A 13,749-nucleotide genomic window follows, 5' to 3' on the forward strand; every position below is an offset into this window, starting at 1 on the left:
TCAGTTTATATAACACCCAGTGCTTATTATATCATGTGGCCTGCTTAATGTCCATCACCCCTCACCCCTGTCCCCTCCAGCAACCCTCAGTTTATTTCCTATGATTAAGAGTCTCTTATGGTTTGTCTCCTTTTAGGATTCATCTTGTTTTATTTTTTCCCTCCCTTTCCTCTATGCTCCTCTGTTTTGTTTCTTAAATTCCTCATATCATAATTGTCTGTCTCTGACTGACTTATTTCACTTAGCATAATACCCTCTAGTTCCATCTATGTCATTGCAAATGTAAGCTTTCATTCTTTTCGGTGGCTGAGTAATATTCCATTGTATATATAGACCACATCTTCTTTATCCATTTATCTCTTGATGAACATCTGGGCTCTATTGTGGACATTGCTGCTATAAACATTGAGGTACAGGTGCCCCTTTGGATCACTCACTACATTCATATCTTTGGGGTAAATACCTAATAGTGCAATTCCTGAGGCATGGTGTAGCTTTAGTTTCAATTTTTAAAAAGTTTTATTTATTTATTCATGAGAGACACAGAGAGGCAGAGACATAGGGAGACAGAGAAAGAGGCTCCCTGCAGGAAGCCTGATGTGGGACTCGATCTCAGGGCCCAGGATCATGACCTGAGCCAAAGGCAGAGACGCTCAACCACTGAGGCACCCAGATGCCGCTGTTTTTACCTTTTTGAGTAACTTCCATACCTCCATACTGTTTTCCAGAGTGGATGCACCAGTTTGCATTCCCACCAACAGTGTAAGACAGTTCCTCTTTCTTCACATCCTTGCTAACATCTGTCATTTCCTGACTTGTTAATTTTAGCCATTCTGACCCATGTGAGGTAGTATCTCATTGTGTTTTGATTTGTATTTCCCTGATGCCAAGTGATGTTAAACATTTTTTCGTGTGTCTCTTGGCCATTTGTATGTCTTCTAACAACCCGTCTTAATTAGGCTGTGCCAGAATTAGGAGGCAGTGCATAATATTTAAGTTTCTTAGATTCCTTAGTTTCTCTTTATTTTCCATATTAAGAGACTAATGCCTGTGAAGACAACTAGGCCAAGGGCTCAGAGAACATTGCTTATTCTAAGTGCCCAGGGTTTGCTTTTTTAACAAGAGCTGCAGATAAAGAAAACAGTGAGCCTTTACCTCAGTGCTCCTCAAAGTGTGGTTCATGGAACCCTGGTGGCCTAAACCTTTTTAAGGAGTCTGCAAAGTCAAAACTATTTTTCAAGGCTAAGATTTTTCTTTGCCTTTTTCTCTTATGGTGCAAAAGCGATGGTGGGTAAGGCATCTTAGCATGAATCAAGATAGAGATATCAGACTGTACTGTGGTGAATATATTCTTCATTGGCATACACTGACAACTTGAAAAAAATGCTAGTTTCATTTAATGTCCTTATCGACCCAATAAAAATTGTTTTTAAAATTCACAACCCTTGACTACATATTGTATTAATGCACTGTATGATGGAGAAAATTACATACATACAACATTTCTGCTACATTTCACAGTACAATGGTTGTTTCAAGGAAAAGTTCTTATTTGAGATGAAAGTTGAATTAGCTACTTTATCATATTACACCATTTTTACTTGACTAAAACAACTGATTTTTTGGACTATAGCATGTGGAAGTTATTTTCTCAAAATGAATGAAGTGAGTCTAATGCTTCAAGAAAAGCCACTGATACTATTTGCTGCCAGAAATGAAAATCAAACTTTCAAGTAGTGATTAGAATTTTGGAAAAATTCCCATTCCTTAAAACTTTTCTCATGGAAGCAGTGATGGTATAAATGAATGTGATTTTTTAAATATAATTTGTTAACATTTGGGAGATCTGCTTAACTCAGTGGTCCAGTATTTTCCTGATGACCAATGTATGATGTTACAAACCATGTGTGGGTAAAAGATCTATTTGAAGTGCAAGATAGATGAATGAGTTTTAATATCATGAATTTTAAAAAGTTCATTGACATAGTCTTCAGATTCTATAATTCAGCTAACCAAGTCAGTTTGATATATTATCAAAAATTAATAACCACAATTATATGAAAAGGCTGTTAAGATACTCCTCTATTTTCCAACTACATATCTATTTGATTCATAAATTTCTATCAAAATAACATATTGCAGCAGATTAAATGCAGAAGCAGATATGAGAATCCAGCTATCTTCCATTAAACAGAGGTTAAAGAGATTTACAATAGTGTAAAACAATACCATTATTCTCATTTTTTTTAAGACTGGAGTTATTTTTCATAATACAATTTAACATGTAATGGGCTTATTTTTGTTAGTTAATATATTGATTTTAAATTTTCTTGGCTTTAATTTCTAATATGGTAAATATTGAGTAGTGTGATCCACGTAAAAGATGTTCCTTGAGGTCCTTCTTAATACTAGAGCATGAAGGGGTCCTGAGATGAAAAAAATTGAAAACCACTGCTCTATGCTGGTGCATTTTATTCCTGAAATTGTTCTTCACTTTAAAGAATGAGCCCATTTGCCTCCAAGGTGTACAGGAACTTACCATGAAAGAAACAACTAAGAAATCCATCAAGAATGTAGACTAGAGGGGCGCCTGGGTGGCTCAGTGGTTAAGCATATGCCTTTGGCTCAGCTCATGATCCTGGGGTCCTGGGATCGAGTCCTCCATTGATCTCCCTGAAGGGAGCCTGCCTCTCCCTCTGCCGGTGTCTCTGCCTCTCTCTCTCTCTCTCTTTCTCTCTGTGTGTGTGTGTGTGTGTGTCTCATGAATAAATAAATAAAATCTTTTAAAAAATGTAGACTAGAGCACAGGTACAGTCCTTGTTAGCACTGACTGTGCAGCTGGTTAGGGCTGCCCCAGATTTGATATGGAGGAGCAATGCTCCATGAATAAGCATCTGAATTCACTCATTCACGTGTTCAGCAACAGTTGTTTAGGGCTTCCTCCTGTTTGCCAGGCACAGTGGTAAGTGATGGGGATGCAGCACAGGATAAGACAGTAGTGGGGTGCCTGGGTGGCTCAACTAGTTATGCATCCAACTCTTCGTTTTGGCTCAGGTCATGATCCCAGGGTCGTGGAATCAAGCCCTACAACGTGCTCCAGAGTCTACTGAGTCCATCTACCTCTGTAGATCTCTGTCCATCTACCTCTGCTCCTCCCCCTGCTTGCTCTCTCTCTCTCTCTCATGAATAAATAAAATCTTTTAAATAATAATAATAATAATAATAATAATAATAATAATAATAGTAAGACAGTAGCTTCTGAAGCAGAGCTTGGAGGTTAAGAGGAGTTAGAGCCTCTGCGACCGCCATTTCAACCATTGGGACTAGGGAATACTTGAGGCAGTGAGGTTGTAGTGATTCACTGAGAAGCAAAGAGACCATGAAGTATCAGGAAATCAAACTTTGAACTAGTGTGAAATGTCAAGGATGCTAGGAATCTGCAAAGTTCTTTATTTAGCTTGTGTGACTTGCTAGCAGCATATGTTTTGAGAACACACATGCATAACATACAGGTTCTTCCTTCAAGAAGCTTCCAGCCTAGTGATAGTAACAGAATGGAGTAAGGAGAGTTGTGTTTTGATAAAATGAGAAAATCATTAAAAAAAAAATCGTATCAAATGCTGCACAGACGTCCAGTCAGTAGGTCATAGGTGAGAGTGGCACTGGGCTGTTGAAATTTTCAACATTGTGTTAAGGGAACAAACCACAAAGAAGACAAATCTCTGCTTAAGGAAGTCGGCTAAAGCAACAGGACAGAATGGATAATGTTATAATGGTTTCCAAAGATAACCACCAGTGAAGTCAACAAAAGAGGCTTTGCTTTGCTTTGGGCTATTGATTGTACAGCCCTTAATTCAGGATTCGGGAAGGAAAGATCCATGACCCAAACAGAGCTTGGGAGAATAAGCAGCAAATGTAGCCTTGCCCTTGCTCTTTACTTAGGACTAACAAGGACAGATGCAGAGAGCTAGATTATTGGATCCCAAGGTGGCAAAAGGGAGAGAAATTTTCTCTTTGTCCCACATTGGCTGCCATAAGATAAGAAAAGAACATTCCTTCTCACAGTAGCGGGGCGATGAACTTCAAGTCCCAGATCACAGTAAAGGCAGTGGGCCTGAGCCGGGAGAAAGTACAACACAGACCAGAAGAGCATGTGTCTCTTTCTCCCCTTCCCCAGAGCCTCCGGTGCATCTTAATCATTTACCTCCTGTTATTTCGGTGGAGGTGGACATTTCCAGGGACAACGGATTTCTCAGAGGAGAAAATCAGGATAAATTTGAGGTTCATGATGAAATATGAGGAATACAGAAAATAGAGAAAAGAGATCAAGCCAAAAGCACAGGGATAAAAACAGGGGAGGCAAGAAAAAATGAGGTCCTTTGCAAAGCACCCCCACCCCCTATGGCAACCACCACCTCGGAGGTCTTCCTTCTCAGGAGACCAGGACTATGTGGCAAAGTCATCTGCCTTCCCGGGAGCAAGCGCTGTTACCTCACAGAGAGACCAGTAGTTGACACAAGCCAATGCTGAGATTACATTTAATATAGTTTAAAGCTGCCACCAGGACAGGAAGGTAAATGACAGAAGCATTTCAAGGGTTGGACTCTATTCTCTCTAGCATCTTTGTAGTCTGTTGAGGTGACGGGAGAGCCCAAAAAATAATGCTCTGCCCTGGCCCTGGTCTCTGCGGTTCCCGGGGAGCCAAAGGGAACCCACTTAGGGAATGGTAGCCAGGGAAAGGACTTGCCTCCTCCCTGTGGAAAGCACTCACCACTGGTTCTGGCCAACAAAGCACTCGGGCCACAACAACTCCTGGGCTAGTCCAGACTGTTTCTCCTGGGCTGCAGCAGCATTGCTAAGGCTGTTAACGGGGCAGCCCGGGTGGCCCAGTGGTTTAGCGCCGCCTTCGGCCCAGGGGCTGGGCCTGGAGACCCGGGATCGAGTCCCACGTCAGGCTCCCTGTGTTGTGGGGCCTGCTTCTCCCTCTGCCTGTGTCTCTGCCTCTCTCTCTCTCTGTGTCTCATGAATAAATAAATAAAATCTTTAAAAATATATAAAATAAAATAAATAAATACAAAGGCTGTTAACACAGTGTGTTGTGCATGCAGAAAAATTAATTCACCACCTTTCTTTTCTTAGAAACATGATTCCGGTAACAGAATTCCGGCAGTTCTCTGAGCAGCAGCCTGCCTTCCGCGTGCTGAAACCGTGGTGGGATGTGTTCACCGACTACCTCTCGGTGGCGATGCTGATGATCGGTGTGTTTGGATGTACGCTCCAGGTAGGTGCCTGGACTCAGTCGAATGAAGCCGGAGCAAGGTACTAAGCTGTCAGACCCTTTACAAAGAGCTGGCAGGGGGATTTTTAGCCACTGAGTTCTAGTTGCCCTTCTTGCCTTGCCTACGACCTTTACGGTCACAGCAGGGAGGCCAACACACTTATTGTACTGAACTCCCTGAGCCCAGACAGCAGGTGACTGTAGCCAAGTAACACTAACATCAGAGGGAATCCCTCGTCTTTCAAAGTTGGCTTTATAATAAAATATAGCATGTGACAGCCACAGTGTGATTTACATTGCCAAAAGGGAACCTTCTTTTCTTTACCTTATACTAATGCCTGATAGAATTTTCCAAAAGAACTAACATTTTGATGAGATGTTATTTTACTCAATGATTGATTGATTGATTTTAGAGAGAGAGATTGCACACCTATGTGTGTACATGAGTGGGGGGAGAGGCAGAGGGAGAGGGAGAGAGAGAATCTCAAGCTGAGTAGGGGCTGAGCATGGAATCCAAGAGAGGGCTCAGTCTAATGACCCTGAGATTGTGACCTGAGCCAAAATCGAGTCAGACGCTTGACTGAGCCACCTAGTTGCCTCCCTCCATGTTTATTCTGAATTACAATGTATGTAACCCAATCAAAATTTATTCTATATAGATGCTGTATATTCATATATTGAATCCAGATACATTTTGCATACCTGCTATGTGCCAGGCACTATACTTTGAGGATAGATAGATACAGATATAGATAGATATAGATAGATATTTCATTACTTGGGTGAAACTAAATAAACCAGCAATCAAGTGTTATATTATGATAGAGATAAACCTAAAGCACTAAGGGCATGCAGAGGTGAATACTGGGCTTGGGGAATAAAGGAAAGGGGATGGTTGTATTACAACTTGGAGAACCAGGGTACCATCAGCTCAGGTCATGATCCCAGGGTCCTAGGATCAAGCCCCACATCGGGCTCCCTGCTCAGTAGGAAGTCTGCTTCTTCCTCTCCGTCTGTGCTTACTCTCACTCTCTCTCAAGTGAATGAATACAATCTAAAAAAAACAAAAACAAAAACTTAGAGAACCAACTATAGTCAGGGGGAGGGAGCTAGGGGTGGCAAAAGTGCCAGAAAGGAGAAATAAAGTTCTAATGGCTGTGGGGAAGAACATGATATCTTTAGAAAACTGTCAGTAGGACTGGCAGTCATTGGGTATCATCAGTGTAGAATTGAAGCCATGCCTGTGAATGGACTCACCAAGGAGAATGTGACAGGTGAGATGATGTCAGGAGTACCACAGCATGAACAAAGGAAACAGGGGTGCCTTTGCAGGAGATTGAGAAGGAGCAGCCACACAGATAGGTCGAAACCAAGAGAGAGGAGGAGCTCAGAAGTCAAAGGCAGGGGTGATCAATGATGGCAGCCATACAACTAACCCATGGACTAAGGAGAGAAAAGTAGCATGTTTAGCTCTTTCAGAAACATAGTTTGAGTGGTTGGAAAAGCAAATGGAAATTAAAGACTATGGGGTAGATGTGACTTTCAGGTAGATCAGCTGAGGGAAAGATAAACTTGGAAGAAAGGGGTGTCTGGGTGGCTCAGTTGGCTAAGCATCCAACTCTTGATTTTGCCTCAGGTCATAATCTCAGAGTCATGAGATCAAGCCCTGCATTGGGCTCTATGCTGGGCAAGGAGCCTGCTTAGGATTCTCTCTCCCACGTTAAGCAGGGCACACGATTAGATGAGCACTGATGTTATACTATATGTTGGCAAGTTGAATTTAAATAAAATAAAAATAAATAAAATTTAAAAAGAGGATTCTCTTTCTACCTCTGCCTCTGCCCTTCCCCCTCCTGACCACCCCCCTCTCTCCTTCTCTAAAAATAATAATTGATTTCAATAATAGCTAACACATAGTGCTTCCTAACTGTCAGGTACTCTTCTGAATACTTCAGACATATTTTAACTCATTTCATCCTCATGGCAACTGTAAGATGTGGGACTATTATTATCCCCCATTTCCAGGGAGGTAACAAAGGCACAGAGAGCTTAAGGAAACCTCCAGGGTGAATGGCAAAACACTTCCTGAGACCCAGGCAGTTTGGCCCCAAAATCTCTGCTCTTAATTTCTAACCCCATGCTGCTTTTATCTGTAGACTGAAAACATTTTCCCTTCCTCCACCCCCAAAAAAGGATGCCAATGAAGAGAGGAAGGACATACATCCATTAGCAAATAAAACAAATGGTTGTTGAAGAAAACTACTGGGTCTCAGGTACTGTCCTAGGTGCTAAGAATCATCACTGCAGGAGGAAAGAGTCAAAGACAAATATCCCCGCCTTATAGAGTTTAAATTCTGTGGGTAAGCCAACTAAGAAAAATCAGTTCATGGAATTCCATGTATTAGAAGGTAATAAGGACAATGGAAAAGAAAATAGAGCATATGAGGCTGGTCTCAGCCGGTGATGTTAGGAGTTTGCAGTTCTCAAATAGGAAGCCTTCATTGAGAAGGTGATTTTTGATGAAGGAATTGAAGGAAGTGTGGGAGCAGGCCACGCAGATGTCTAGGGAGGAGCCTCCCTGGTAGAGGGAACAGCAAAAGCAAGAGATGTGTGGACAGTGTTCACAGATTCCTTCCTCTTCTCCAGGAGAATTTGACATTTGACTTTCTCAACTTTCTAGTTCTGTTTCCCTGGAGACCTGATAAAAGTAGAATGCTAGCTGTGTTACTAGGCAACACTGCTGATGGTATAAATGACTGCTGTTGGGTCAACTGCATCTGGCCTGGAAGAATGATAAATGCCTGGGAGGAAGCCACACTGCGGGACTTCCGTGATTGTGGTGACACCTATAATTGGACATGTCCCTTGACACACGAAAAGTGTATCTATTGAGTTACAACAGATCTTAGTCTCTTTGAGCATAAGGCTTTTAAGCCAAGGTAAGTGCAGACTCCACCTCCAGTGGATTCCTTTTCCTGGTTTCTGAGATGATCTGGGGAGGAGGGGCTCGCAGAGAGCCAAGGTCCTGGGTGGGGTGTGGACCATAGACAGCCAGTGACGAAGGTTCCTCCTAAGGTAGAAAAAGGCTGATGCCACTTTACTTGCAAGCTGTGACTTTAATCCGGGATCATTCTAAGTGATTCTGGTGCCAGATGAACGTTAGGATAATCATAAAATCTGGATGTTGATATGAACCTAGAAAGACTCTGGTGACATTACAGGCCTGTGTGTGTGTGGGGGGTGTCCCTGGCATGCTGGAGGAAGAGCCAGGAAGTCGATGAGCTAGAGCAGAACGAGTGAGGGGCAGGGTAGAAGAATAGGGCCTGAGAAGCAACAGCTGTGGATCACGTAGGGCCTGGAAAGCTTCGAGCTTTGCTCTGAGTGGAACGGGACATGTTTGGGGGTTCAAGCAGAAGGTTGTCATTATCTGACTTGTGTTGCAACGAGACCACTCTAGTTGTTAAGAATACAGTGTAGGGGGCAAGGATGGAAGCAGGCAGATTCTTTAGAAGGCCAATGTAGTGATCCAGGCAAGACACAGATCAGATGGCTTGCTTGCACCAGGATGGAAGCTGTGGTTCTGGATCTATTTTGAAGGAAAAGCACCCAGATTGGCTGCAAGATTGAATGTGATATATGAGGGGGGAAAAAAGAAATCGTGACTATAAGATTTTTAGGCCTGAGCTACTGGAAAAAGTTTTTTTGAGCATAACTAGATATCCAAGTAGACCTGTTAAGTCAGCAGTTGGATATAAGACCAAGGCGTTCAGGGTAGGTGAAGAAGGATGGTTAATCTTCATGAAGAAGGGGGCGATGGATCCAGGATGCAGGTAGCAGGATAACCCTCGATTTGGGAAAGAGAGTCTTCCCCCAGATTGGGAATGACGGCTATAGATGCATTTTATTGGGGGGAGGGGCAGGAGAGGCACAGATAGGATGACAGTTTATGTCTTATGGCTTCTGTGAGGTAGAAAGTGACACATCTGTGGGGAGCGTGGGAGGGCAAGAGAGGTGGCAGGATATGGCAACAAAGGAGGCATAGCGCAGGGTCCTCAAAGAGAGGGCAAATATTTTAGAATGGCTGGTTTGAGAAGTAGAGAGGGAGGTGACATAGACAGGAGGACGCTGCATCTGGTTTACTTTATCACCATGTCATGGCGCCCAGACCACCACAGGACCTGCTTATGGAGGGTGGGAATCGTTTTTCTCATTTGCGTACCCATGGCACGAGGAAATGCAGAAAAGAGAAACTGCACAGAGTGTCTGTAAGAACTAGTAGTTCACTTGGAACAAGAGCATGAACCTATGAAAATGTCTATAATGAACATCATTTAAGAAATGTGCCCACAGTGAGTTCAGAAGGTACGAGTGAATGAGTTTAATAAGTTCAAGCATGAGTTGATCATCTCTTCTGTGCCATGGTCAGGATCATCTTCCTAGAGCACAGCCCTGTCATGCCTCTCTGCTGTGCACTAGCTCCTGGTGCTCCCCACAGAGCACCCTGCCCAGTGCACTACTACTCTTCAGATAGTGACCTGACCTGGGTCCTTCACACATAGGCCTGTTTCATCCTCACGGCTTTTAAAAGAAGACAGACCTCAGGGCACGTGGGTGGCTCAGTCGGCTCGGCTCGGCATCTGCCTTTGGCTCAAGCTGTGATCCCCAGGTCCTGGAATGGAGCCCTGCAGCAGGCTTCCTGCTCAGCAGGGAATCGGCTTCTCTCTCTCTCTCCCTCTGCCCCTCCCCACTGCTCTTTGTCTGTCTCTCTGATACAAATAAAATCTTAAAAAGAAAAAAAGACCTCAGTTAACTAGAATACAGGGAGTATAGTCTGAGATGTCAAGGCTCTAAACAATGTGGAATGCCTCAAAGGAAGATTGCATCAGAATATGAAGGCTTCCAAGCTCAGAATTCATAGGGAGTAGACCATTTGATTCAACAGACATCCCTAAGTATCTACGATATGTCAGGCATTGTGTGGGCTGCTAGACACTGAAAGAGGAATACGGTACAACCCCTGCCCTCAGATTGCTGATAGTCTAAAGACCATAGAAATCCATAAGAGGTACCATTCATGTGTAAGCACCTTAATCGCAGTAGACTTCGAGAGCATTGAATATGGTGTCATCTCAGCTGCTGGAAGTTAGGGGCTTGAGATGAAAATTGAGCTAAGTATCAAAGAATGAATATACAGAACCAATATGTATATATTATATCTGTATATAATATATATTATATTATATATATGGTTCAGTAGATATATATATATGTAGTACATTCGTATGTTTTGTATATGTATGTTAAAGGAAAAAGCACAAACAGAAGACATAGTATGATCATTTCACAAAGCCCTCATCAATAGGTACCAGTGGCATTTTTAGGGGGCATCCTGCAATGGGTAGCTCATTCCCACACAGCAGACTTGTCTTATCCAGAGTAGTAATAACATTTCCATTGAGTAACCCTGATAAGGGAACCTATCCTAGAATCTCCATGTACTTTAGGTAGATTAGTCCCATATTTTGGATGAGAATTTTCATCCAAAAGGTAGGTAACTTGTCCCAAAGCCAAAAGGAATGCAATGGATGTTTAGATCTCAGCATGGGTCTTTCACCCTTGTGCACACTGCTTTGGAACAGTATGGAAGCATTAAAATTGCACAATCATATGGCCAAATATTGGCTTGTGAAACAGGATCTCAAGTATAAAAATAAGTGCAAAATGACTGAAAGGGAAAATAGTTAGAAAAAGAATGAATTCCTGAATTACATCTTAGATTTTCTAAAAGATTATTCACTATACATCTGCCATAAAAAAAAAAAAACTTTCAACCTATAATCAACATTAAAGAAACAAGAAATAAAATATGGTATAAATTAATTAGGAGAGTAAAAACATCCCATATACCCATATCACAAATGAAAGTAATGTTCCTTAGGGGGAGAATTTGAGCTCTTATTTTAGTTCTTTTTGTAAAGATTTTATTTATTCATGAGAGATACAGAGAGGCAGAGACATAGGCAGAAGGAAAAGTAGGTTCCCTTGGGGAGCCTGATGTGGGACTCAATCCCAGGACCCCAGGATCACAACCTGAGCCAAAGGCAGACACTCAACCACCAAGCCATCCAGGTGCCCTCTTATTTTAGTTCTGATATAATCCTCTGAAATGGATTAACGATTGATAATTTCATAAACAAAAGCTTCTCTGTGAAGCTAAATTGCTTTCCCAATTCCAAGGCAATAGTTTAAGTACATAATCATTAAAATCACATCATAAAATAGGTTTTTATGCCTTTGGTTTCCTTTTGTAAAATGAAAATGTGATCATTATTTCTGGTCTTATTTATAAAACAAGTTACTCTTATGGTTCAAAAACATGACAAAGCAAAATCTACATAAGGAAGGGTTACAAGAGCATTCAGTGGTGGTAAAATAGTAGTCCAATGACTTTTTGACTCTTTGCAAAATGGCTTTTTCCAATGACAAATAAAAGACGAACATTTATTCCGAAAATATTGTATTCAGGGGTGCCTGGGTGGTTCAGTCAGTTGAGCGTCTGGCTCTTGGTTTCATCTCAGGTCTTGATCTCAAGGTTGGTCGTGGGATCAAGCCCCACTCAGTTCTGAGCTCAGCATGGAATCTGCTTGGGATTCTCTCTCCCTCTCCCTCCCTGCCTCTCCGTTGTGTGTGCGCGCACACACACAGACACACACACTCTCTCTCTCTCTTTAAAATAAATAAGTAGAATCTGTAAAAAATATATTGTGTTTACATAGGTTTAACACCATACATTTTGAAAATCCCAGGGAAAGGAGGAAGTCATTACCTATTGACCCATTGTTCTCAGTGTTCACTTTTTTGCTCTGATGTAAAAGGATTACAGTCAACATGCTGGTCTTACTCTTCTGACAAATATTTGACCATTTCCAAGCAAGTAGCTATTTTCAAGGCTGCCGTGCAATAAGATCATGTATAAAAAGCATTCCTTAGATTACATCAGTCCACATGAGAAGCAAATGCAAAGTCCTTATAAACCAGGAGACTCTATGTGTCCTATTCCTGTACAGTCATACAGCCTTAAGGACCAGTAGTGTAAACACCCAACTTTGTGCTATAAACAACACTATTCAAAACTCAACACACTCAATAAAATGGAACAAATCCTGAAAGGTCAACACATTGCTTCCTGGAAAAATAAGATTGCTTTAGATCTCTGCTCAGCAACTCCAGGTTATCTTATTATGACCAAATCCCAAACAGCCCACAGGCAGGCTGTTACCAAATATAGAGTTAGTAGTTAGAAACCAGAAACAGGAACTGGAAGAAACAAGCCCCCTGGAAGTCCAAGGGGACTGCTTTGTGACTGTTACACAAGAAAGACATTTCCTGCTTTCTGAATTAGGAAAGAAAAGAAAGCCAAGAGAATAATTTCAATGACTTGAAAGCACCTAAAAAAAAAAAAAAAAAATCCTTAGGGACTTGACCCAATCACCAAGGAGCAGTCTGGCCAGCAGGGTCACACTGGAGAGGAGTTTGGTACACCTGAGCTTGTTGGTCAGAGTCGGCCCCCCACCTTGATTTGGGGTACACGCTGAAGGTAACTTTTGCTTCTCTGAGTTAGAGCCATCGGTGTCGGCTCCATGGCAGATGGCCTACAAATGAAGAGGCTCCGAGGCAGTTCACTGGAAAGTGCAGGTGATAAAAATTAGAGACTCTTGAAGGATTCCAGAGAAGTTCTTTCTTTCTTTCTTTTTTTTTTTTTAAGATTTTATTTATTTATTCATGAGAGACACTGAGAGAAAGAGGCAGAAACACAGGCAGAGGGAGAAGCAGGCCCCATGCAGGGAGCCTGACGTGGGACTTGATCCCGGGTCTCCAGGATCACACCTGAGCCCAAGGCAGGCGCTAAACCACTGAGCCACCCAGGGATCCCCGAGAAGTTCATTTTTGATAATGTGCCCTGAATTCTGGTTTCTGTCTCCTTCCCCTACCCTCTGTCACATAGTGTCTGGATTTCTAGCAGATCTTTTTCTTTTGTCAAATTTGAATTTAGAGATAGAGACTCAGAAATTCTTACTTAGATTAATTAGCCTATTTTTTTTTTAGTGTATTTTTATTTATTTATTTATTTATGAAAGTCACAGAGAGGGGGCGGGAGGCAGAGACACAGGCAGAGGGAGAAGCAGGCTCCATGCACCGGGAGCCCGACGTGGGATTCGATCCCGGGTCTCCAGGATCGCACCCTGGGCCAAAGGTAGGCGCTAAACTGCTGCGCCACCCAGGGATCCCTAGCCTATTGTTTTAGGTGAAACTCCGAATCCTGATGAAAGGGCAGATGACCCTAGTGAGTAGACTTAAAATGAAGCCTTCATCTAAGATATGTTTTATAAAGTTTCTATGTACCCTCATGTCACCAGTCTACTTTGGGCCTTTGAGGAGTATAAAACAGAAATCATCTGATGATGAAAATA

At 42.2% G+C, this 13,749-nt stretch overlaps 1 protein-coding gene across 4 annotated transcripts in view; it reads left to right on the forward strand.

The window, feature by feature from the left end:
- Positions 1 to 13,749, forward strand: part of LRRC8C (leucine rich repeat containing 8 VRAC subunit C) — an 84,431-nt gene that overhangs the window by 42,344 nt on the left and 28,338 nt on the right. For 2 of the 4 annotated variants that reach the window (XM_072834401.1, XM_072834402.1), the window contains exon 2: positions 5,140 to 5,281. In XM_072834401.1, coding sequence (XP_072690502.1) covers positions 5,144 to 5,281 — 138 coding nt within the window. In that variant the 5' untranslated portion in view covers positions 5,140 to 5,143. Of the gene's footprint in view, positions 1 to 5,139; positions 5,282 to 8,010; positions 8,218 to 13,749 lie in introns of those variants that run through there. The other 2 variants (XM_072834404.1, XM_072834403.1) reach the window with 2 other exon arrangements.

The sequence above is a fragment of the Canis lupus genome, chromosome 8 (genome assembly GCF_048164855.1).
Source record: "Canis lupus baileyi chromosome 8, mCanLup2.hap1, whole genome shotgun sequence".
Taxonomy (NCBI): domain Eukaryota; kingdom Metazoa; phylum Chordata; class Mammalia; order Carnivora; family Canidae; genus Canis; species Canis lupus.